This window comes from Halichoerus grypus, chromosome 4 (assembly GCF_964656455.1).
Source record: "Halichoerus grypus chromosome 4, mHalGry1.hap1.1, whole genome shotgun sequence".
NCBI classification, from domain to species: domain Eukaryota; kingdom Metazoa; phylum Chordata; class Mammalia; order Carnivora; family Phocidae; genus Halichoerus; species Halichoerus grypus.
The window spans coordinates 107,180,603-107,207,886 of record NC_135715.1 but is presented as its reverse complement, the minus strand read 5'-3'; the positions used below and the strand labels follow the sequence as shown (position 1 = coordinate 107,207,886).

Here is a 27,284-nt window from a genome sequence, read left to right as displayed (position 1 = left end):
TACTCGATACCAATTCCTCTCATCCAGTTCTTTCTTAAACCACTTCAGTCATGATTTCTCCCTTACTTCTTCATGGAAACCACTCTTATCAAGGTCAACAATCAGCTGAATATGACTAAATGAAAAGATCAATTTTCATTTCACATTTTACTTGAACTCTTCATCAACGTTGGTCTCAGTCGATTACTCCTACTCCTCCTTGAAACATTTTCTTTCTTTGACTTCAAGGACCTTACTTGGTCCTGGTTCTGCTTCTGCCTCCGTGGCTGCATCTTCACAACCTCCTGTGTGTTCTTATATTCCTGAATGGCAAGCCTTGCAGTGCCCCAGGCTCATGTTTTATTCACTCTTCTCTACCTATATGCACTCCTTAGGTGAACCCATCTAGTCATTGGCTTTAAATAACACTTGTATGCTAATTACCCCCAAACTGTCTCTTTTACCTGGACCTCTTCATTAAACTTTGGACTTGTATATCCAACTACCTAGACAACATTTTCTCTTGGGTATCTGACAGGCATAAGACATTAATAAATCCAAATTTGAACTCCCCTGCTCAAATATAGTAACTCAATTTGTCATGATGTTTGGGTCAAAATTGTTGATTTCTCTCTTCCTCTCATACCCTGAATCTAATAAAACAACAAATTATGTCAGCTAGAATTTCAAAATATTAAGAATCTAACTTCTTACCACACCACCTATAACTCTGTGGTTGAAGCCATCATTGATCTTCTTGTCTACATCATAAGAAAAACCTCTTCTTCACTAATCTCCTAAACCCCACCCTTACCCTGTTTTTCTCATCACCATAGTCAAAGTGGTTATTTCTATTTATTTATTTTTTTAAAAGATTTTATTTATTTATTTGACAGAGAGAGAGAGAGAGCATGCACAAGCAGGAGGAGTAGTAGGCAGAGGGAGAAGCAGGCTTTCTGAGGAGCGGGGAGCCTGATGCAGGGCTTGATTTCAGGACCCTGGGATCATGACCTGAGCCGAAGTCAGACACTTAACCTACGGAGCCACCCCGGCGCGCCCCAGAGTGGTCATTTTTAAACATAAGCAGATCACTTATGGTTAGGTGTCACCTCTCTGCTAAGAGCCTTCCAGTAGCTTTCCAATGCATTCAGAGAAAAAGCCAAAGCTCTTCGAGTGGTCTACAATCTCTACATTATCTGGCTCTGATCATTCTCCCTCTCTGTGGTTATCTGAGCTTATTTCATACCCCTCTATTCTACCTTAATTAAGTAGGAGACACAAACAAAATTGAGATTTTTGATTCTTGAGAAAATGATTATTGACTAAACCTCCCTTACCCAGCAGCTCTAGCTTATCTACTATCCCCCAAACAAAATTGTTTGACTTATTTTTTTTTTCTTTTCTCCTAAAAATTAACATTATCAGAAGCTGGAAATACAATAGAAGGAACTAGGTATGCAATCTTCTACATTTTTTCTTACTTTTCATCTTCAATATTTGCAGTCCAATCTTTGTTCATCAGCACAGGCCACGTTGTTCACATGTCTAACATTTATTATGACAGGATGAATAATTCAGTTGAACTCCACCCCCCCAACCCAAGGTACACATTCAAATTGAATCAACTTTTTAAAAAAGTGACTGGAAGACGGCTTCCAAATATTTTATTTAGTTCTTTAGTAAAGTATTAATTTCATCAGGGTGGATTCAGTTATTTCTCATGGAGGTACACCACTTTGCCTTTATTGAGTTCTAACCTGGAATAAAACAGAAACTGGATTTGAATCTACTTTTGTGCCAAGATTCATCAAATTTATAAAATCCACATAAAAGAAATATAGAATATTGAAACCTTTAGAGAAAGACTTTTAACGTTTCTACAGTGAAGATTTTTAAAAATCTAGCATTTGTCACAATTCTACCTAGTTGGTAGTAGTAAATAAAGCAGTTTAGAGCAATGAAAAGCTCACGGCCTATAGGTTTTATAATTAATTCAAATTTATATGTTCACAAACTTTTAATGGACTAAATTTCTCAACATAAGAAAGGGTAGAAATTTACTCATTTGTTCAGATTTCTGTCTTTTAGTCAGTAATTTTAGCTTTTTAAGCTAAATGCAGCAATCTTCTTGCTTCTGTTTTCACTATTTTTCTATCAACACTAAGCTGATGGATTATTCTTTTTGATAAATAAGGATTGAGAGATTTTCTAAACAAGGAATGGAACATACACAGCAAATGCATAGCGACTAATCCCTGCAGGGCTCATAACCAAAATTTCCAATCAGGTATGTTCTGCTGACCTGGTAGAAGGGCTTGGGGGCCTTCTTTACATAGGGCTCCAGCACTAGGGCGTGCTATACCAATTGATTTGATTCGGCACTTAATTTGTATTATTTTCCTGAATTATTCCTTAGGATATCCCAATTACAAGAAATTAATCTTTTTTTACTATCATATTCTCACAGACACTGTAGGGGGTCCCACACATGTCCCTTTACTCTTCTGACTTCAGTGAACAGTGGCCCAGCGTTCAACTGCCAACACCCACACTTCTTGGCCAGAGGGCTTTCTTTCCTAGCTGACTCCTTTGCAGCCAGTCCTGTAATCGGCCCTACATGGCAGAGAATTAACGCCAAGAGCTCTCCTCACCTGTGATGGATGGGAGGCACTAGATACATATCCCTTGCCCTTTGACTGAGATAACACTGAGGTGGGGTTTTACCCCAGTTCCCAAAGTTTGTCCAGTGGAACTAAACTCCAGTCACCCACAGTGGGACCTGGCTTCATGGCACACACTTCTCTTTTCCTTTCCTTGTTTCATTTCTCCACTCTCCTACTGCGGTTTTCCTCTCACTCTTAACTCCCGCTCTAATCTTCGTGTCTGGGTTTGCTTCTGGGGAAACCTAAAATAAGCTACACATACCAGAATACATTGAAAAGATGCTAATCCTGTACACAACACCATATAAAACTAATACAATACTTGGAGGAAGGGAAGCCTGTAAGTTTCCCATCAAATAGAATCCCATGCTTTCATTTTCTGGATTTGGGATGAGTTACATTGAGCAGCTTTATGTTACTTTTCTTCAAATACTATGTAAAATAGCATATTAGGTTTTCATTGTTACGTGTTTAATTATTTTCAGACAGTGAACAAGATTACAAAGGAATATATTTGCTAAGTATTGGGATTGAGATATTTAGAATTGGTTCTAACAATTCCACTAATTTTAGCCAGGTAGGAAAGGAACAGAATTTGGTAGTGAAATGAGGGAGACTCACATACTGAGAAAGACATTCAGAGAGATTCAAATTACAGAAAACAATACTCAGCATTTAGCCTCCAGAAATAACAGCCCACTGTGCCTGAAGGGTTGCTGTGAATATTGTTGCTGCTATTAGCCTTCCTTTCAAGCTGTAATGGATTTTAGGCTATACATGACTGCATAGCATTCTAAGGATATCCAGATGGTGAGAGAATATTGCCAGGTAGTCACTTCAAGTGTTAGAAGTCTTTTATGTCACTCCATTTTCTCTGAGACTGTCTATAAAAGTCAGGGGAAAAGCTTTATAAGACTGCTAACGATATAACATGTATGATTTTTTGGGTTTTTTTTAAGACCTAGACAAATCCCTTTTATGTTATCTCAGAGGGCTATGCATCAAGCTGGCTAAGGCCCTTGGGTATTGTCTTCTAACGTAAGTTGCAAAGGCAAAGCATGATATCCCTAGCCATTCTGACACTGATTTGAAAGGACCAGTAAGTTTATTTTCCCATTTGGAGCACCCTAGTGCTGTTTTCTCTTTCTGACAGTGCCTGAAACAAGGGCAGAGACCATGTCTTCTGTTTACCTTGCAGTTCCCAGCAACGCCTCTTATAGTGCCGTCCAAAGAGTAGGCACTCAATGAATGTGCCTACTGACAAAGGCAAAATGACATTAGTCATCTCCTGGCTATGACCTTGTAAAGGAAATGTGAGTCCCTCTCACCCCACATAAAAAGAAGCTGCCTGTGGCAACTAATGGATGAAAAGTTTTTATCAGCTACGTTTCAGGTGTTTCTCTAGTAATTTCCTGGTCTCAAGTCCTCATTTTCAAGCAGAACTTTTTAAAAAGGTGGCATGAGAACAACACATTTTCCTTAAATTTTATGTTACCCTTTAGGATTTCCAAGGGTTCAAAAAACTTCTCTGTGGAAATAAGAAGAGCTCCTTCAGTACTTTATACTGGATTACATAAGGATTTCTATTTTCACGGACCTAAGAGATTTCTAACAGTCTACCCAAAGCCAAATCCCCACTATGTAGATTAAGCATGTGATAAGAAAATGCCTTCCTGCCCTCTTCTTCCACAGGAAGGTAATTGGTTGGCCTACAAGGATAACTGGCTTTAGTATCAGAAAACTAGGGTTTAGGGACGCCTGGGTGGCTCAGTCGGTTAAGCGTCTGCCTTCGGCTCAGGTCATGATCCCAGTGCCCTGGGATCAAGTCCCGCATCAGGCTCCTTGCTCATCAGGGAGCCTGCTTCTCCCTCTCCCTCTGCTGCTCCCCCTGCTTGTACCCTTGCTCACTCTCTCTCTCTCTCTCTAACAAATAAATAAATAAAATCTTAAACAAAAACAAAAACTAAGGTTTAAGCCTACCTCTGTTTCATATTACATAATTTTGGGCAAATTATTTAATTTCTTTGAAGTTCAGTTTCCTTAATAATAATGTCTAACATGAATAGCTTGTTGCAAGGATTAAAAATAAGGCACATGAGAGAACATCCAGTAGCTCATCTATGATAGTAACTCTGTAAACAGAATTGATGTCCGAAGTTGTACGTGGTTAATCATTTTTGGGGCTTTGCACACACCTCTAGTTCATCTTAAATCAACCTGGCAAACTCTCACTCTTCCTTCAGTTCTCCACTCAAGCTACACGCTCTAAAGTTTTCCTTAATTTCTCCTGGCAGACGTAGTCATCCCTGCCAATTTAGAATCATGTTCATCTCGAATGTTAATTGTTTGCATAAATGATTCCTATTGCTCTCTGAGCTCCTGGGTGGCAGAAACTGTGTCTTCTTATCTGTCTAGCTCTGGTTTACTGTACATCACTGTCCCCTAGTATGCACTATAGGAATATCTGGTGACTGAATGAACATCACACAGGGGAATATGCTTCAATCTGGATAAAAATGTTTATAAATTTTACAGTAAGATACCAAAATTCAGCATTATGTAGGCTGAATACATGCACTTTAGGAATTCCAACCCAAATGGAGAGATTTTCTCTTTTTATGGCAAATCTTGGTAAAATGGCCAAGTTGTCCTTTCCTTGCTTTATTTTGGTGTCTGAAAGGAAGATTGAGGGGTGGGAAGAAAGGGAACAACAGAATGACCACAAATCAGACGTAACAGACATTATACTATTTTCTTATGTCCTGGGTGCCAGCATAACGCATGACATAAATATTTTTGAATGAATAGACTTTGGTTTACTTTATTTATTATTTATTTATTTTTTAAAAAAGATTCATTTATTTATTTGCGAGAGAAAAGGAGCACAAGAGCAAGTGGGGGGGGCAGAGGGAGAGGGAGAGAATCCTCAAGCAGACTTCCCATTGCTCATGGAGCCAGATGTGGAGCTGGATCCCAGGACCCTGAGACCATTACCTGAGCCAAATGCAAGAGTCGGCCGCTTAACCAACTGAGCCACCCAGGCGCCCCTTCAGTCTACTTTATTCAGAAGAGCTGAAAGTTTAGAGGGAATTGTCTGGTTATTTAGACTCCAATGTATATTCTATTTTTCTGAAATTCAGTTTGTTGAATCTACATTTCTGCCATCACAAGCCTATATCAGTGGTATATAAGTGGGAGCTTATTTTCTGCAAGCACTAATTTCTCTAGACCACTTCAGTAGCTACCAATAAGTCCCTTCTCATTTTCACACATACTATGTATCACTGGCAGCAATGGAGCCATTGGAGTCCAAAGCAATAAGCAATCTTCTGATGATTGATACTTTTGATACCACCCTGCTATTCATTGAAGGAACTTCCATTGATTGGCCACTGAGAGTGTCTGTGCATAAGAGGTGAATTGAAGCAAAGGGGCTGGCTCACTGTTGGGTCCTTTCTATGCCACTGGGCAGTGTAGTAATCTTCATTTGACCTATTTCCTATTTGCACAGACTTTTTCTAGTCCTGCTTTTCTTCGGTTCTCAAGACAATATATATGTAAACTTTTATTTGTATGTTATATATTTGATCATACATAAATGTATATTAATATATTGTATATGCATATATAACATAATAATATGTATAAATGTCAAAGTTTCCTCTTCTTATAAGGACACCAGTCAGATTGGACTGAGGCTCACCCCCGTTGTCTCCTTTTTACTTAATTACCTCTTTAAAGATCCTATCTCTAAATACAGTCACATTCTGAGGTACTGGTTCAAAACCTTGAAAGAAATAATTTGATTAAATTGGGTCATTAGTTTTTGTGTAAGACATATATTGGTTACACTTGGTTCAAATTCCAATCCCTGATTGGTACCTGTGATTGAGCGTGGTGGTTGGGGAGGATTAGTGTGGGGTCACATAACATAAAATAAAGTGTGGACATTTTGGCCCACTCTTTATTACAAGAATTATGGGAAGAGAGTCACAATGAACTATGACCGGCAGAGCCTTTTAAAACTCAGTGTTTTTATAGGTTTTGTTCAGAGCTGTTTTCAACCTTGGTCTTTACTATCAGAAATGCAATCACTTTATTCCATTTCTATGAGGATGACTCACATGCCTCGCATGCCTATACTACCCCTCCTCTACCACTATCACCACTTCTGATCATGGATTATGTAAAAGCCTTCACTGAGGTTTGTTACAGCTTTCTGGAAGCACTGCCACTAGAACCAAACACAGAATTCCACTTAAAATTCTCTATGAGAAGAGTTATGTGGGTAGGAGAGTATTTTCCATTTTGTTTCTAATACTCTTCTTGATTATGCCTGCCTGTTTTGGCCACTGCAGCACATCAGGGTAATGTCCTCAGAAAATTATCTACCCTGATAGTAGTCTCAACAAACCATTTGGAATAAAGACAGTAAGATGAGTTCACCTGTGTGAACCAATTGAATAAGTAATAAGAGCATGGCCCAGCTTCCTATCCAAATAATGTTGAATACTTTTCTCTAATGCATTACCTTAAGCTTGCTCATTTGATCCCCATGCCATTTTTCTGCCAATCTATAGCCTCTGGAGATTTTCCTATAGTTTATGCACATTGACTTGGCATTTCACTACTCTTTTTTGTAAAAGCTTAGTATGATTTGCTCACTTGGAGATTTTTGTATGCTGTTTCTCCAATTATTTATACCAAATGTAAAATAAGAATTGTCATGAAATGGATCTATAGAAATTTTTTATGCATTTCATTCAGAGAAGTGTCCATTTATCTTTTTATTTTCCTTTGTCACTACTAAATCAGGTTTTTATTCAGACAAAGTAGATAAGTAATTTTAAATGTAGAACTTTACAAAAGTCTTCATGAATATTTTAACTGTATTATACCCATTAGTGGCCTTTTATTTAAAAAAAAAAGGCATTTGTATTTTCTCAAAGAGCTCTCTAGATACCCAATTTATGGCTATGCTAGTTTCTAGAGAAGCTGTGAGAGAATATGAGAACCTTGAGGGCAAAGGGATGGCCCTTCTTCAGCTTTCATCACCAGTACCTCTCACCTTGTACATTAGGAGAGCTCGGTAAGTATGTGTTCCACTGAAGTTGTACTGTGCCTCTTAGCAGCATCTCACATTTTCTTCTGTAGCCTAAGATTTTCAATCGATATGGAGTTCATTAGCCCATTTAGTATGAAAGAGAGGTTCACCAAGTACATCTTACACCACTCTTAGCACTGCCAAAATCAGAATCCTTTTGGCAAGAACTTATTCCTCCAGCAAACGGATATTTATAACTTGGAACTCGGTGTATAAAATCCCTTCTATTTCCAATCATCATCCCCAAACTCTCAGCTAAAAAGAAAAAGAACACATATGAAATCAGAAGTATGGAACACAGGAAGGAGGGAAACATATTCATGCTGAGTATCTTTGACATAATCACCATCTCATTTCATCTAACTCAGAGAAATGCATCCTTGAGCATTATTTTTCTAACTTTACTGATGAAGGTGAAGTTGGGGCTTAGAAATTAAGTCACTTGCTGAGAATCAAATAGTTACTTGGAATCAAAGATGAAATTGAAACTCAGGTCAATCTGACTGTGTCTTTGTATGTATCATCTGATATCGAAGCCTGAAAATAACACAAGCTTGACAGTGTCTGACAAAATGGATGTGCGATAAGTGTGTGTTGAATGAAAGTATAAATGAGTAATTGCCTCTAACGTTTATACTACTTCTGCACATTCTACCACCTTTGTGCAAAGGATTGTTCTGGATTGCAACATCAAAGCAGTCAGAATCAGCACACCATTTACTTTTAGGACAGGACAATCATGTTACAAAACAAAAATAATGATAAGAGCTAGAGGCAGGGCACAAGGCTGGAATCAAATGCATGCAATTAAGGATCCGGAAAGAACAAAAGCAGCCACTAAGAAAAAAAAAAAAAAAATCAGGAAGATTTTAACCGTCCAAGGGTAGGAACACCAATAGTAGAGTTTGAACTTTAAGAGCAAACACCAAAGCACAACCTCAACAGGTCAAGGCATGAGAGACGAATGTCTAGCAGGTAAAGATATACCTGCAGTCCTCCAATCCCTGATCTCATCCCCTCTATTGTTGACTTGATCAATATCTGTGTACCCAGTCCTTTTACTTTCTAATAGAATTTTATATCCTCAATGTCAGCTGACCATGATTCCAAAAGGGTGAGTTCTGTTTAGCATTTAGGGTATGTTGAAGCAATCTGTTTCTGTCAAACTCTTTGCTTTTGGCACTTGACAAATATTGGTTAGGTATTTGGAATAAAAATACAGACTTAATGATATTGGCTAGGTACCTGAAAAATTTGAAGTGGTTTATATCTAACTGATCTTATGATTATTCCATAAAAATTATTGTCCTTGCTTTCAAATTGCTTATAATCTAATGATAGACTCCAAACAATTTAAGTAGTATACCTTTATGTTAAGTGAGATCACTTTTCACAGAGTTTTACAAATTCTTCATAAAATTAATCTACCTGAATTCAGTGTTCTAACTTTAACCAGTCCATTTTAACTAATGATTATACTCAAATGAACATTTATGTGCATACTGATGTAGGTTTTTTTTTTTTTAAGATTTTATTTATTTGAGAGAGAAAGAGAGAAAGAGAGAGAGAGAACAAGCAGGCGGAGGCGGAGAGGAAGAGGGAGAAACAGACTCACTGCTGAGCAGGGAGCCTGACATAGGGCTTGATCCTAGGACCCTGGAATCATGACCTGAGCCAAAGGCGGGCGCTTAACCGACTTAGCCACCCAGGCGCCCCTACTGATGTAGGTTCTAACTGAAACGAAGAAATCTGTCTTCAGAAAGCTGTTCATAACTAAAAGAGGAAGGAAGAAAGAAAGGAAGGAGGGGAGGAAGGGAGGGAAAAAAACTTGGATTATAGGTTTTTAGACCATAAGTTTTTAGACCATTGTTATCTGCATGGCTATACAGTGCATTAAAAAGGTTGAGTCTGTTGTGCTCACTTTCATTTAGCGATTTTGAAGCACTTTCTATATGAGTGTTATCTCCATTTACATACAAAGAAAACATGATGAATAATGCACACACATCAATTAGCCTTGAGAAGTCTCTCAACACATTTGAGCTCTAGTTATTTCAACGGTCCAAATACTGTGGAAAAAAACCCTCAAATGTACAGTGTACATTTGTTTATCAGACACAGAAAGTATTTTATATACTATAGAGACAACTGACTCCTTTTCCAAAACCTTTCCTTTCTAATTGAAAAAAAAAAAAACAAGTTAGGAAATCTGAATCCTGTTTTGATATTTATAAATGATAGTTAAAATTCAATATAATTAGAACTATAAGAATGTGTGGTTTGATAAGCACATAACACTATATGGGAGAACAGGGAAATATTGGGAGGACATTGAGCACAGCGCATTTCCATGAATGCAGAGACCAGGAGTTTTAAACCAAACTCTCTAATTACTTTTTCTGTATGATCCTGTGCAAAGCAATTTATCTCTCTAGGTCTCTATTATAATCCAGGAAAAGATAGTATATAGATAGATATAATCCAAGAGAAAAGCTAGTTTCACCATGGTAGTACAGAGGTCAGAATTAGCTTCCGATTCGTTTTCATTTGGTACATTTACTTTTTTATTGATAGCATCACCTGAAGTAAATCTTTATCATTCCTAACTTCCGGTGAGCAGACCCACTACTTAACATAATAGCTTAAAAGCAGCCTTAGCACATTCCCTGTGAGAAATTTAAGGTCATATGTGAGCAAAGAGAGAATACTTCTTTCTTGATGGTTGCTTTATGCTTCTCTTCCCTTCTGCTCCCTTCCCTTCCCTCCTCTCCTCTCCAACTCCTCCTCCTCTTTTTCTTTTCCCTGCACCCCTTTCTGTCTCTCTCTTATCTTTATCTCGGTCATCTCTATTTCTAGCTATCTTTTTTCTCCTGACAGGCTTTTTCTGTTGCTCTCCTACATGCCTCAACACAGCTTACCAATGCCCTGACTTTGTATGTCTATTCAAGCCAAAAGTCACTAAGAGATTTCTGTGTCATAATTTTAAAAATCTAAGTCTGAGAACCTGATTAACAAGTTGCAACCAATTTATTGGATGCCCCATGGCTAGGTGTTCACTGCTGGTCTAATAATCTAGGGAAAGGGGGCAGGGGTGGAGGTACTGCAGCATAAAGGACAATGGACTGCGGGAGCTAAATCCTGTGGGGGAAGAGCCTCCTCCTGGAAAACAAACAAACAAACAACAAACAAAAAAACAGATAATGAACTGGACAGATACTCCAAACTGAATTTCCTAACTGTGCATTCTGTATTTTACGAAGAATATCAATGTCAGAGACTGCTCATTAGGTTCATGGTGGATAATACAATTTATTTAGAATATCCTGGGCAGCCAATTGGGCATTAGGCCATGAAGCCTTAGCTCACTAGGTCACTAAGGACCTATCTTGTTTTCGTTCAAGGGCACAATTTTCATTTTTCTTTTATAAATATTTAGAAACACTTTTGCCTCACAATTTAATTCAAAACAGGTAAAAACCTATTGTAGTGAATAACTAAAAATTGTTATTTGAATAATTTATCTTACAGAATAAATGTATATATATAAATATATATTCGAATATATGTATACATACATATTTGAAGCAGGTTGGCTGACAGATGGAAATTCTATACATTTCTAATGGTTTCATGGCTTGTCTTCATAATGGAATATGAACTTTGTTCTTTTGCTTGCTGTTTCCTGTGACAAAACAAAGTAAACAAAATGCTGGGAGCATTTATTAAGGAAATTATAGGGACTGTATTTTTAGACTTCTGAATTTTCTGACATTGATCAAATCATTGATTACTCAAATAACTTTTCAGAACAAATAAAAGTACCTTGTAATAGTTCATATTTTTCTTTTAAATTGCTGATTTTCATAAGCAGTGTTTGTCAGTAGAACATTTGACTTCTATTTCTCTTTCTATTGTAATGATAGGTATTCCAGTTACCATTTGTCTTAACCATGGATATTTATCGCATAAGAATTTTCCAATTGCAAATGGTAGAAAACTCCACTCAAATCAGTTTAAGCAAAAAGAGAAATTTAATGGCTCAGATCACTAAATAAAACAAGGGGTGCTGATGTTAGCATGGCTGGATTTAGAGCTTTAAAATAGGTCCCCAGGACCTGTGCTTTCTCCATTTGGCTTGCTAAACAAATCTGGTTCACTATTATGCTAATTACCAGTTATCTGAACTGTCAAATACCTGTTTTAAATTCTTACTAAATGGAGAGGTATTCTAAATAATTTTTGGGCACTGTATCAGTCAGAGTTACACCAGAAAAATAGAACCAGCAAGATTCATAAATATGTATAGATTTCTTGTAAGGATTGATGTGTGGTTGTGGGAGCTAGCTAATTAGATGAAAATGCTTAGGGCAGGCAGTCTTAGAAAGGGCAGGCTGAAAGTCTTGGACAAAGCTGATGGTGGTGTCCACAGGTGGAATTTCTGCTTCCTCATGGAGGCTTTGGTTCTGCTCTTAAACTATTTAACTGAGTAGAATAAACCCACCCAGATTATGGAAAATAATCTCCTTTATTAAAGTTAGCTGATTATATATGTTATTCACATATACAAAATATCTTCATGGTAACACCTAGGTCAGCATTAAATTGAATCACTGGAGACTAGGTCTTGTTAAATAGACATGTAAAGCTGAATATCATGGGCACTGACTGATATTAGAAGAAAAAAAGACAGGGAGATTAAACAGCAAACAGTAACTTAAGAAAATTCTAACACCGGTGTGATTCAAATAGTCTCTTCTCTGAAAAACTAATTGGCCTCCATGTAAGAAATTACTAAGATTGGGACAAGATTACCATTATTGAATAGCCTACCGTTTTTAATTCTTTGACTATGACACTAACAAGAGCTTGTTAAAAGACCTGCTTCTTTCAATTAACAATCAGCAGAGCTACCCTACCAACCTTTCCTGAGTATTCATAAATTGTAAAGTACATTTATCTTCAATGATCTTGCTCCCTATTCCCTCCAGAGGCACAGGCTACAAGCCTTAAAATTCCCTGCTGTATTCCAAGAACCTTCAACATAGTAGATGCTGACTTAATATTTCTGAAAAGAAAGAATGGATAGGGAAGGGAAGGGAGAACTAGATACAGACATATTTTCAATATTTTGCTCTTACTAATAATGTTACGGTGATAACTTAGTGCCTTCATTGTCTCTTATTTGTGAAGATGTCTCTTCAAGATAAATTTCTGGAATAGAGATTGCTGGATCAACGGACAAATGCATATTTAACTCTTTTTTTTAGATACTGCCCAAATTTGCACCACAGTGATTATAGGAATTAGAGGTTTCAGCAAGCTCCCCAGGTGATTATTGTATTCAGTAAAGCTTAAGAATAACTATTTTAGAATATGAGTATTTACCTTTTTGAGTATTAACTCTATGCCAAAAAAAAAAAACCAAACAGTGCACCTGTAGTACTCTAGGTAATACAGTATTTCCTGGCATACCTGCCAGTTTGCACAGCCCTACACACTGGTTGTTGATGGAACCCCTGAAGCTCATCCTGGTCAAGAAACCCTGGTTTAGGAGCATCTCACAATTATAAAAATACTTGTTTTTCTAACTCAGTGAGGACAGTTGATTCCCTTCACTAGCTTCATTTGTCTTCTGCAGTCTTACCTACACTTAGCCTAAGCTTGATCCTGCATTTCTGCTTAAAACTAAACCAAGAAATTTGGATAACATCACTTATGAAGAAGTTATTGATTTACAGAATTTTGCCTTATTTTTTTCTAAGTACATCTTCCCTTCACAGCTAGGAAAGTGAACATCAAACAAAGAAATCTTTATCTTTTTACACTGTTATTTTATCTGTATAACCATATGATTTTATCATCATTGCAATATTATTGCACAGTCTATTCCAAGAGCAAACTGAGATGTGTGCACAAGTATAAACAATAAATAATATACAAGAAAACCGTGCTGTAAAGTTTCGTTTTTCTACATGCTGTTTTCTCCCCATTTAGTAAGAATTTAAAATAGAAGTTGACAGTTCAGCTAACTGGTAATTAGCATAGCAATGGACCAGATTTGCTCAGCAGTCCACAACTTCATGGATACTTACCTTAGTCACTTCTGAGACAGCCATATGTGTTATTTCAGCTCAGAAAAGTGCCTTCATAAACCAATAGGACTTCCTTAAGTGCAGAAATTAGGTTATACATCTCTGTATATCTCAAAGAGCAACTTTTTGACATCTAATATATTACTGCAAATATTTTGCCGTTCCACATGAATCAAGTATATTGAGCATGAGGGCACCTGGGTGGCTCAGTCATTAAGCGTCTGCCTTTGGCTCAGGTCATGATCCCAGGGCCCTGGGATCGAGCCCCGCATTGGGCTCCCTGCTCAGTGGGAAGCCTGCTTCTCCCTCTCCCACTCCCCCTGCTTGTGTTCCCTCTCTCGCTGTCTCTCTCTCCATCAAATAAATAAATAAAATCTTAAAAAAAAAAGTATATTGAGCTTGAGACTTTGAATATTGACATCCTGCAAACTGACCCCTGAAGGACTCCTAAGATAGCATTGCCCTTGGTCATGAAGTTAATATGTCTAGACTGTAAAATCCATTCTTCATATTAAACGGAATGATACGCTGAGATCTTATAAGACAGGTAGACTTAGATTTTTCTGAGGGAAATCTGAAGTCACAATATATTCAAGAAATATATTTTATGAAAGTTATTATGCTAGAAGATTACTCTCTATTCATCCTTGTCCCCAGTCAATTAATTATCAAGTCCTATTGACTAAGATCCAAAAATATTTCTGAACTCTCTTTTCCATCTTCAGCCCCTGTACTAATGCATAACTACCAAACTAGTATCTCCTTATCTAATCCTAGTACTTTTAAACCATCCTACTCATAGGTGGCAATACTCTTAAAATTCTTGTTGATTATATTAAATATCCAACTTTAAAATAAACAAAGAAGCAATCTTTTGCTGGATACTAGATATAGGCAGTCTGACCCTATTAGGAATACAGCCAAGTGTTGCTATAATCTGGTATCTCTATTTAAGTAGAAAGGAATGCTGAGGACACACCATTAAAAATGAAAATTGTCCAGGCGTCGGAAAACCAAATCCTACCATGAACCCATCACTAATCCCTACAAATTCTCCAAAGGGAACTATATGCAAAAAGACAGTGTAATCAAACTGAGGCAAAGTGATAATTTATTATTAGCTAATGATTTGGGTTAAAAGTAGAATTCCAGTGAGCTGTGCTGGATAATGTGGAAAATTTATTTATTTTCCTAAGCTAGAATGGCCTTATCCATATTTTCCCCCTTTAACCCAATTTCAAGTCTGAGTTTTAGATTTTATTATCCAATATGAGGAAGTCAGTCCAGAGCCTTTGTGAGTGTGTGTTGGGGGGGTGGGGAGAGGAAGAGAGAGAGAAGGAGAGAGAAGGAAGGAGGGAAGGAAGGAAGGAAGGAAAGAAGGAAGGAAGGAAGGAAGGAAAAGAAAGAAAAAGAAAATGAATGAAGGGGCAGACACATGACAGTCCTGAGCATGCAATACTGAATAAAGCAGATATGTCCTTTGTCCTCTTGGAGGTTATAGTCTACTTAGTAAACAGATCTTAAACATATCGTGTGTGTGTGTGTGTGTGTGTGTGTTGTATCTTTTATGCATGTAAAATAAAGAAGAGCATTGTAAAAAATATGGAATGACATGAGATTGTATCAGATAGACCTAACTGATATTAGAAAGTTAGGAAAGGTTTTTTTCAGAGGAATTGATATTTAGGTTGAAATCTAAAGTCAAGATTGAGATACCATGGCAGAAGTTACTTTCCAGACTAGGGGACAGGATATGTGAAGTGCAGAATGGAAAAAAAAAAAAAAAGACATGGCTTGTTTAAGGAACTGAAACATGGTCAAAGTATTAGAAATATAGAAAGATACCCCTAGATGGCCAAGGTATTAGAAGTGGGGAAGTATACCAGTAGATGAAGCTGGAGAGATAGGCAGAGACTAGGTCATGCTCACCGTTGTTGGTAATGTTAAGAATATGAGGTTTTATTCTGACTGCTATTAGTAGCTATAAGAGGGTTTTATAATACATAAGCCACTTTTCATTTTAATAAGATCCCTTTGGTAACCATGAGGAGAGTGGTTTAAAAGGAATAAGAAACAGAGATGAGATATAAGTCCCCAGGCAAGAGATGATGGTGACTTGGTTTAGAAAAGAGAAACAGAGAAGGAAATAGATATAGGATTTGAGATATATTTTGAAGCTAGAAGTGGCAGGATGTGGTGATGAATTAGATATAGAAGACAGAAGTTATGGAGGATGAATTCCTGGTTTCTGGAATGAGTCATTGGGTAGAAAGTGACACTATTCGCCATTCGCCAAAATGGAGAAAAATGAAGGGATAAATTTCGTAAGAAAGAACAAGAATTTACTACTAGATATGTTACATTTAAGACGCCTAAAAGAATTTCAATGCAAATATCAAAAAGGTATATATGAGTTAGAATCCCAGAAGACAGGTTAGAATATAAAAGCGTTACTGTAATATTAATGAAAATGATGGAAACTTTAAAGACTTTTCTATGAGAAAAGTCCACATCTGAACCCGGGAAACTCCAGTTTTAGAATCCTGGGCATGATACAGAAAGAGAAGGTGGAAAAGGTAGCTAAGAAAAAGCAGTCAGTAGGAAGAATACCAAGACAGCGCTAAGAGACACATGTAAGTAACTGGCAATCTCTGTAGGTTAAAAAAAAAAAAAGTGGAATGGTGGGTTTGGAGGATATATCAGTGTGGTATAAGGATGATTGAGGGAAAAAATAAAGTCAGCTTGTATGAAAAATTCTTTGGAGAATGTTGGATGCAAATGAAGCATGGAGAGAAAGGGCTAGAAATGGAGAGTGGTTTGAGGTTAAGAGAAAAGGTTTGTTTCAGGATGATAAATAGAGCAAGTTCATATGTTGAAGGTAAGATTTAGTAGAAAAGGAGAGGTTAAAAATGCAGAAAGAAGTGGGAATTATTGAAGATGAGTTTCAGAGGAGATGGGGTGAGTATCTGTGTTTGCTTTGTATTGGACTAAAAGATGGGAGGATGCTTCCTTCTGCATTACAAAAGGAGAGGGTGGTGAAGAATTAATGCAGATGCAGATCGGTTTTAGCAGGGGCTGTAAGAAAACAGAGCTGCTTTTTGATGTGCTATCAATTCTCTATCCAGTAAGAAGAAAGATCATCCTCAGAGCGTGGAGTAGGGAGGGTGGAATGGAGTGAATTAGAAGGCTGGGGACCGTGGCAAAGAAATGAGAAATAAAATTTGAAGGTTGGCTGATGGGCAGAGAATGGAGAGGGTCAGTGGGGACAATGTCTCAATGAACTCAGAGTTATTGCAGTGAGAGTACCTGCACAATACAGATAGAAAACATACTGCCAGGTGGAAGAATAAGATGCTCTTGTATGTGTGTGTGTGTGGGGGGGGGGTATCTCTTTTGGTAGAGGTAAAATTTCTGGTGATGACAAACAATATACTGTTTATCACGATGGAAATTTGTGGTTGACATGTACTGGAAATAAAAGGTCAGATGTGGAGAGGAGGTGAAGAAAGCAAGGGAGAAAATTGTGGATCCATTTTTCTCGTAGATATTGGTTTGGTTGTGGTCAGAAAGCTAGAAAGCTAGGTGATGACTCTTAAATAAAAATAATGAGATAAAAAAATCAGAAGGTTGGCAGGTGATTCTTTGAAGTTGGGTGCTATTTGTGAGACCCTCAAAAAAAGCAGGAGATGTTACAAGATAAGAGGAAAATAATAATCTAGAATAATAATGGGGAGGGCACTGATTTTATATCTACCCCTGAGGTTCTTGTTAGGGGCCCACATTTTGAACAACTGCCCGGAAAGATGACCTCAGGAGCTGCAAAGTTTCAGTCAGTAAAGGTAAAACATTTGAAAGAACATTAAGAGTATAGTCTTCGAATACTGGGGCATTTGTGATCAAAGAGTTTCAGAGAGCAGATCAGAAGGGTTTGGGTAGGAAGAGAGGAGGTTGTATCAGTGGATAGAAAGTTATGCTGCACTGCACTTCAAGCAGAGTACTGTATAAACAAGGATAACAAGGTTGAAAGATTTTGTCTTAGATAAAGATGAGTTTATAAGAGTTCCAATTATGGTGTGAGAATAAGGGCTGCCGGCTAGTGAAAATGTGAAGCCAAATGTGTCATTATCTTTCAGGCAGTTAGATTTGGCAGTTGCAGTCAAGCCATGGGTAGAAGGAATGAGTGAGTGAACATAAACCACGTGGTTCTTTTCTTGGAGAATAGAGGAAGTGATGCAAGTAAGCAAGTCAAGTTGGACCAGCCTTTTTCTACCCTCAGGCACTGAAAACACAGAGAGATGATTAGGTTGTTTTTTTTTTTTTTTGTATTGTTTTTGTTTTTCTTTTTCCCCACTGTGTCCCAATCTATGTTAAACACTGATGAAATACCTATGTGACAAAGAGAAAAATAATAATAAAATAAAAATAATATGCAAATCTTTCTATTTCTCTCTCCCTCTTTTTTTAAAGATTTATTTATTTTTTGTCAGAGAGAGAGAGAGAGAGAGAAATCACAAGCAGGGGGAGCGGCAGGCAGAGAGAGAAGCAGGCTCTCCACTGAGCAAGGAGCCCAATGTGGAACTGGATCCCAGGACCCTGGGATCATGACCTGAGTCGAAGGCAAACGCATAACCAACTGAGCCACACAGGCGCCCCTTTCTTTTTCTTTTTTTTTTTGAGAGAGATAGATTGTGTGCATGCCAGCGGGTTGGGGGTGGGCAGGAGAAAAAGAGGAGAAAAAATCTTAAGCAGGCTCCAAGCCCAGTGCGGAGCCAGATGCTGGGCTCAATCTCAGGACCCTGGATAGTGATCTGAACCGAAATCAAGAGTTGGATGCCTAACTGATTGAGCCACCCAAGGCCCCCTCTCTACTTTTTTTTTTTTTAACCACTCCCTTTTTACAATGGTATGTTTATTAATTGTTGAGTTGAATTCTGTCTCTCAGAATATGGAAAATGGAAAACAAATGGAAAGTAAAGCCTAAAAGACTAAGATTTATTATTTTTTATTGTTTGGTTAAAATCATAAAAATATGAGTTCAAGGCAGTGTTGGGGTCAGGTGCAGATTGAGGTAGGCTGTATTTGATGGACACTTATGTTGCTTTCATATCTTTACTGTTGTAAATAATGCTGCAATAAACATAGGAGTACATATATCTTTTCAAATTAGTGTTTTCATTTTCTTTGGATAAATACCCAATAGTGGGATTACTGGATCATATGGCATTTTCATTTTTTAATTTTTTGAGGAAACTCCATCCTGGTTTCCACAATGGTTGCACCAATTTATGTTCCCACTCACAAGGGTTCCCTTTTCTCCACAGTCTCTCCAACACTTGTTATTTCTTGTCATTTTCACTAACCATTCTAACTGGTGTGAAGTGATATTTCATTGTGGTTTTGATTTGTATTTCCCTGATGATTAGTGCTTTTGAGCATCTTTTCATGTGTCTGTTGGCCATCTGGATATCTTCTTTGGATAAATGTCTATCCAGGTCCTCTGTCCATTTCTTGATCAGACTATTTCTTTTTGGTGTTGCGTGTGTAAGTTCTTTATATATTTTGGATATTAACCCCTTATCAGATATACCATTTGCAAATATCTTCTCCCATTGATTGTTTTATTTGTAGTTAACATTTCAATATAAAATATTTTCTAAAGTGGTATGATTTTTGATTGTCCAATATCTTCAGGACAAGAATTATCTAAATCTTAAAATAGAACATTAAACAAGGTAGTGGTTTCTCATGGCACTTTAGCTTCTAAGTATAGAAACCCACTGAAACCAGCTCAAATGTATAGAGATTTCCTGAGAGGTAGGAAAATCTTACATGTTCATGCAACTAAGGATGAGAAATAAAGATAGACTCTGTGGGGCGTGACTAATTCCTCACTCAAGTATTACAGGGCTCTTTTCATCCCAGTTTTCTGTCTCATGGCTTGCCCACTTCTGTGTACATGTTCCAGTATCCCTCCTCTCTCACTGCCCCCATCCCCATCCCCACCCTAGCTGTTCCTCTTGCCCATGTTAGCACAGCTGCCCACTAGGTAAGCTTCACACTTTTGGGTTTAGAATACTGAGAGAAAGGATCTTGGTGACTCTGCTAAGCCTACGATTTGTTTTCATTTCTATCGCATGTTCCTCGTTGGTCTAATTATCTGTAAACAGGAAGGAGAGGGATGCTATTGGTACCTAAGGCTGCCCCTCTCAGGAACACTATCTGGGTGGAGCAGGTTTAGGTAAATAAGGATGTTAAATGGGTCAGCCACATTGACTGACATATCTAATATATGTATACTGCTGGGGGAATCATTAGTGGGAATGTTTCCAGAATATAGAGTAGCCAGCTGAGAGCTGGAGTCTGTATGTCAAGTTTAATTTCTGTGTGTTTATGTATGAACTGAAAACCAAGTTTGAGAGAGATTTTTCAAACAATGAAAGCAAAAACCTCAACAAGTAAAAATCAATAAATAACTGTCTTGAACAGTCTTGGCTAGGCAGAGAAAATAGTTTGTTTATCATCCACATCCCTTAAGTAGCAAGAGCTAATGGAATTTGAATTTAAACCTCTTACTCCAAAGACTCATTACTCTTTCAGATTTACGATTGCATTTTGGAATTGCAATGCTAAATATTTAATATTCCTACTTTAGTTCTGAATGTACTTTAATTACTCTATATAATGTGGAAAATTGCTTTCTTGTTCAATTTTTGTATACACAATGGAAGAAATAAAGTTGTATTACTATTGATGCTATTCGAATAACACAATTATTTTAAAAAACAAGACTGAAAAATGAAGTTCCTAATGTAATTCTTGTCAAGGAAAATACATACTATTTTCCTAAAATGTAAAGAAATGCAGTTACCTACTTTAACACATGATTAATAAACATGAATGGTTTCCTAGGCCCTAATCAGAACAATGTTTTTTTTTGTTTGTTTTTGTTTTTTTAATCTGATAATATATGGCCCCTTAGTTTTATGTCTTGCCCCCCTCTCATCTACTCCCTAACCCAAATCTTGCTACGTAACCTCATTTTTCAGCAGTTAAAATGAATAGTAGGAATTTCATTGTGAGAACTCTGAAAATTTCTAAATTCCATCGTGAAGCTATAACCAAAATGTTAGGAGTAAGAATGTGACACAAAACCAAGGTTGAGTATGCAGTTAAAAAGAGACAGACAGGACTCTGATGTGTTTACATTCCCCTTTGTCCGTTTGGACAACGTACACAACTACAGAAGCATCACTTAAAATATATATCACTGGCAAAAGTAAGTCTTATTTTTATCAGCGAAAGAAAATAAAATACATGTTTTAAAATGTTAGTACCTGTAACAATTGCTTTGCTTTAAAGTGTAGGGATGATTGGAGCCATAACTCTGTAAGCACAGTGCTCTATCACTGTCTGTGAGGGCGCTCTTTGCGACTTTTGATTTATGTCAGGCAAGTTTACCAACAACACTCAAAGTTTCTTGCTATCTCCAACTGTATGAAACTTATATATCTATAGTAAAACAAGGCTACTCATCTAATTAACAAAGATGTTGGATAAAATCAGTTTCCCACATCTGATGAGGTAAGGAAACCAAAATGATAAACTCCTATACCACAGATGCTGAATCAGAAGAATAATGAACTAGATGAATAAATGACAATTTGAAAGAAATGTTGCTGTCCTTTATGAACTAATAGTTAAATATGTCAGAAATACAGACAGTAGTTGCAATATTGTTTTATTTTAATTTAAATTTTTGTGTTAGTGCCATAAAAAAAAAAATAAGTGAAGAACAAGAGAAGAGCAAGCTCAATTTATTTTTCATGCTAGAGGATAAAAAAAAATAATTGATACCACAGGAATGAACAGAGAGAGAAGAAATGTCATTATTGTAATCCTGAGGGAATAGGACATAGGACAGATTTTGGAGTGGTCCTCTCTATCCACCGTGAGTTCAACATGGCGCTATACAGGGGGCTCTGCTGTACTTGAAGCTGCGTCAGATACTTGGTTCCTGGTAGCAGAAGATGCTGAAAGGGTAACTAAGAACCTGGAAGTTAAGAGAGTTAAGTGTTCAGAAAATACTGAATAAGATGGAGTAAATGAGACTCCAAACTACCATCTGTGCTCCTTTTTATGGAATTTCTGGGGTAGAACATAGATTTACCTACCCATAGTCTCCAAGCCCAGAGGCAGTAACTAGAAAGTACAAGACTATGGCATTTCAGTTCAAAAGGCATAACATAATATAATTATGAGAAAAATCAAGCAAATTCAACATGAAGATATTCTTTAAAACAACTCGTTTACCCTTCAGAAATGATAACAGCGTGAACAACAAAGGAAGGCTGAAAAACTGTTCAGAATTAAAAGAGCCTAGAGAAAAAAGATGATTAAATGCAACATATAATGCTGGATTAGACTCTAAATCAGAAAAAAGGGAAATTTGACTATATAGAACATTATTGGTCAATGGGCATAATTTGAATAAAAACTGTATATTGTATCAGTGTTAAAATTATTGATTTTGATAGGTGTATTGTGGTTATGCAAGAGAAGGTCCTTGCACTTAGGAAATGCAGGCTGGAGTGTTTTGATGTAACAGAGTACTAGGCAATGTTTGCAATTTACTGTCACAGAGTACTAGGCAGTACTAGAAATAGCCAGAGGGACAAAAGGTGAATAACTGATGAATCTAAGTGAACGACATAGGTGTTCATTCGACTATTCTTATAACTTTTCTGTAAGTTTGAAATTATTTCAAAATAATGAGTTAAAAACTAAAGGCATGACAAACATTCATGTTATGGCTCTGGTAGTGGCTAATCATGTGGACTTTGAGCCTATTTCCTCTGTAAAATAAAAATAATCTGCCCCTTCTATCTCAGAGGTGAGGATCAATGAGATAATGGGGTTCACAAAACATTATTTACTTTTTCTAAGATTTGGACAGATATTTTATAGGAAAGAAAAGAGTGATTTTTCAACCCAGCTACACTTCTATCACAAATGAAATTTGGTTAGATTTTAGATACAAATTTTAGCTCTTGCTTTCAATTCTAATACAACTATGCCTCAATTAAAGAATGCCCTGAGAATGAAGCTTTTCTCTGTAACAGTAGTAGGAGATTTTAAACTAAGGTTAAACATTACTAAAACAAGTAAAAAAAAAAATGCGTAATGTGACTATGGGTACTTGCTGCTTACAGTTTTATGGTATCAGTGCTATTATCCTGGTGAACTCTTCCATTTCTTGCATTTCAATTATAAGTGAACAGAACTCATCATAGTCAGTGTTCTGAAGTTTGAGAAAGGTCAATTTGGTGTAAGGAACATCTTTTATGTCTCCACTGGGCACTAGTTTTTTTTACTATGTGTTGGGAATACAAAGATAATAAATTCTTTACTGTTTCTTCTAGTTCTTTATTTTTCTTCACATACTCAAAGTCTTCCTGTTCTTTTGATTTTACTCTTCATTAGAACAGGGAGATTTTGATGAGTCATATAATTATACTTTTCCCCCCATATTTTGGCTGAAACTACTCAGAGAGTTACCTCAACTAGTTTTATTATGATCTGGAATAAATATGAGAATCACTTGCATCATTCCTGCAATAGTAGGTCAATATCACTGAAAATCTTAGAAAAATAAATCACATTTTCCCGACCCCTTTCATCATCAGCTGGTTCACTCTTCCTCCAACTTCTCAAGTAACTTCTCAAAATTACTAGTATTTTAACAAATACCAAATTCAACAGCATTTTCTTAATCTATATTATTTTTTATTTTGTGAAGTGATTGACCCAGCCAGCCACTGCGGTCCTTTATTCTGGAACTTTTCTCCCTTAGATTTCTATGAAAGTCTGTGTGATCTCTTTGACCATAGCCTCTGATCTTTATTTGGCTTTCTTTCTCCAACAGCACACCTCCATGGTTCTGATCTTAGCACACTTTTCTTTTTTACATCCCTTTTGGGATTGCATGTAATTAAGTCATCTCAAGATGACTTCCAAGAAGTCTCTAATTCCAGACTCATCTTTCCTCTTCAAACCATGTAGTTGGTACAATCACCTGCTTTATGTCAGTATGCATAGTCTATACATATCACATTATCCATAGTGTGCCCAGAGCCTCCAACTCTCAATACCCAAACCTACCCACACACCAGCATCTCTTCAGCTCTGTGAAATGGACCAGTCAGAAAAGGATACTAGAAAAGGAGAGGCATTTTTGTATGGGATGAAAAAGAGAGCTTCATATAACAGGAATAGTGGGTAGTGTTCTACAGTAAGAAATAGGAAAACTAGGTATTCCTTATAGTAATTTAACTTGGGATAGTTATGAACAAATTGATTTAAAGTGAAGAAAGATGAGATGCAAGATGGAAGCAGGAAAAGAGAGAGAGCAAGTGCAAGTGAGCGCATAGGGGCAGAAGTTTGAACGTTAAGCATGACAATAAAACATAACACCATATATCCTTTTATTTATTCTTTACTGGAATAGAAAAGCTCTTCACCTGAATAGAATGTTACTTGAAAAATAATTTTTAACATATCGTGATAAATTGGTCTTTCAAGAACATTTAGGGAAATATCTTCTCAGAATAAAACCCTGCTTATACTGTTGCAGAATAGTATGCATTAGTGTTTAAAAATTAGTCAAAACCTCCCGCAGGAGAAAGAGCTAAATTACAGTTTAAATAATCCTTTTTAGCTTGAAATATACCCCATACTGTTAGATAATGCAAGGGTGTTGAGAAAAGTAACTAAAAACTAATTCACCAAGTTTATAAAATCAAATATTCTATACTCTAGGTAATCTTAATATTGCTCAGTCACTGTAAATCAGATTATTCTTGAGATTGTATTTAAGTCAAGGTAAAATAGTCTTCTATTTACAAATGTAATTTAGTCTCCTGAGTAGGTAATCTTGTTAAAATATCGTCAGGTTAACTGAAATTGATTTGTGTTTACTAAACATAATGAATACTAATCAAATATTAGACACTGAGGTGTTGGAGGTATTTAAACCTTTGATAGACACTGTTAGTGTTTCAAGGAAGGATTATTATTTTTTTGTCTCGGAGGTCAACATTGCTTTTTAGACTGTTCCTTCAAGTAAAGGGAAAATGAGGAGAAATGGCCTGCATTTGCTTTATGAAATTTTGTAATTTGGGAATATTTGGGAGAATCTGGGATTGGTTTTGGGGGGATTATTTATGTTTTATTTCCATTGCTACAAACACCACATTTGCTTTTCCATCTGCTTAATTCCATTCCAGGTTTGCTATTCTCTACCACTCATAGCATCATTGAGCTCCACATAATAGCTTTTATAGGAGACAAACATTACTAGGCAATTTGAAAAGCAGGTTGAAGATAAAGCCTGATAGCTCACGTGCCCTGGCCTGGTGGCTTGGCTCACTTCTGAAGCTTTTACCAAATGGGCTGCGTGCGTTCCTGTGGTGTCTGTGTATCGGCTCTATGAGGCTTAAAGAAACATTTCCCCTAATACAATAATAAACCCACCATAATCATTCGTTTTGGGGAAATTTTACAGTTGTTGGTTAACCTGCTCCCTTATGCCCTGCAATATTCATTAGCAGATTTCTCTGTTTATGAGTGATATTATATGGAAATGGTTATGGGAAGCTAACAGATGTAACCACTGAAATAAATTAGAAGGAAAAGTTCTGTTTTTTACAGATGGTTCTATTGAATAAGCTCCCCCGCCCCCTTCCACTTTAACATTTAGTTTTCTTTCAACAGAAAACTTTTCTTTACTGACTACGGGAATGTGGCCAAAGTGGAGCGATGTGACATGGATGGGCTGAACAGAACAAGGATAATTGATTCAAAGACAGAGCAGCCAGCTGCACTGGCACTAGACCTAGTCAACAAATTGGTTTACTGGGTAGATCTTTACTTGGACTATGTGGAAGTAGTGGACTATCAAGGAAAAAACAGACATACTATCATTCAAGGCAGACAAGTAAGTACAATTTTGTTAGAAAATGCAGCTAAGGTAATAAAATGAATGGTGTTGTACTAGGAAGAAGACCCAAAATTTGAATTGCAATGTTGAAAATTTCTTATGAAGTCAAACTGTAAAGGGTCATAAAAATTGTGATGTATTTCCTATATGGGAGAATGTTCTTTTCACAGTGCATTCCATAATATTGGAGATGCCTCTGACTTCCTCCTTTGCTCTATTAAAAGCAAAGCACACAAAACAAAGGCCAACAAAAATAAAACAAAAACGATAAGCAAAAGCAAAATTGCCACACTAGTAAGAAAGGAATTAGAATAGGACAGATGTTTTGACCTGTTAAAAGTAAAACTTACTAAAAACTAATTTAAATTGTTTATTTATAAGGAAAAAAATAGTTTATTTATAAGGAGCTAGACTATCATCTCTCCTATGTGGCCTTGGAGATATTGTGCTAACAAAGGCAAATGGCTGCTCACAAAAATATTTTTATTATTTTCAAAGGCTGGACTACATGTTGCCTTCTGATGTATTCAAGTACTTCCTAGAATGAGAATCCTGTGAAAGTCACTGAGGTCAAGATCTTTCCCATCTGTATAGTTTTTCCCTTGCTGAATTACAAGGTTTTGCTGATAACACTCAGTAGACACTTAAAGGAGATCTCTAAGTAGAAATAAGCTTATTCGCTAGTGTACTTTCTTCAATTGAATTTTACCTTAGTGATCGCACTAATTTCTTCTGAGATTCTTATTCTATAGAGCCGAAATATGTGAATCCCTTTTCTTTCTTTTGCAATCCAAGACAAAAATATTCTGTAATGATCCATTAAAGTTACCTTTACTTTCTAATCAGTTTTTAACAATGAAATTCTTTTACCTTCCTTGAAAGACAAACAAATGCACTAATCTGGGAGTAAAAAAAGTGTCCAATATTAGAGATGAGGCCAGTTATTTCTTTTGTACTTTTGCCTGTCGTAAAAACTTGATTTCTTTAGAAAGCCTTAGTTATGACTTTTAGAGGATCTAATCTCTAAAATGATTATGATGGGTCTTCTTTTTACCTATATGTAATTACAATTTTAAACCTTATAAGAAATTCAAATGATTTTCCTCAGGATTACTTTTAAAAAGTTTTCTAATGTCTGGTTTTTAATTATTCATTTTTTTCATTTCTATTTCCTGTGTTTTTTCTGATTCCTTAAAAACATATGCTTACTCTGTCACTAAGTCATCCAACATAGATACTTTTTTCTAAATATTTGGGCTGTAGGCTGAATGGTCTAGCTACCACTCTAAGCTCCTCCCACTGGTGTCGGGAGTAGCAGGACAGGCAACAGTGTACTTATTTTATGGGAAACAGGCTCTTCTGAAGGAAGGAACAGGGACATTGAATACAATTTCATCTTTACTACTGAACCTATTTTCTACCCTGCCCAACTGTCCCCTCTGTGGCTGTGC

General features: G+C 36.7%; 1 protein-coding gene across 2 annotated transcripts in view; it reads left to right on the top strand.

Moving 5' to 3' along the window:
* The window catches only part of LRP1B (LDL receptor related protein 1B), a 1,832,840-nt gene that overhangs the window by 1,023,254 nt on the left and 782,302 nt on the right, over positions 1 to 27,284 (top strand). For both annotated transcript variants that reach the window (XR_013447098.1, XM_078070743.1), the window contains exon 8: positions 25,608 to 25,830. Coding sequence is in view for 1 of the 2 variants with exons in the window: in XM_078070743.1 (XP_077926869.1) it covers positions 25,608 to 25,830 (223 nt within the window). In the remaining variant the exon portion in view is untranslated. The remainder of the gene's footprint in view (positions 1 to 25,607; positions 25,831 to 27,284) is intronic.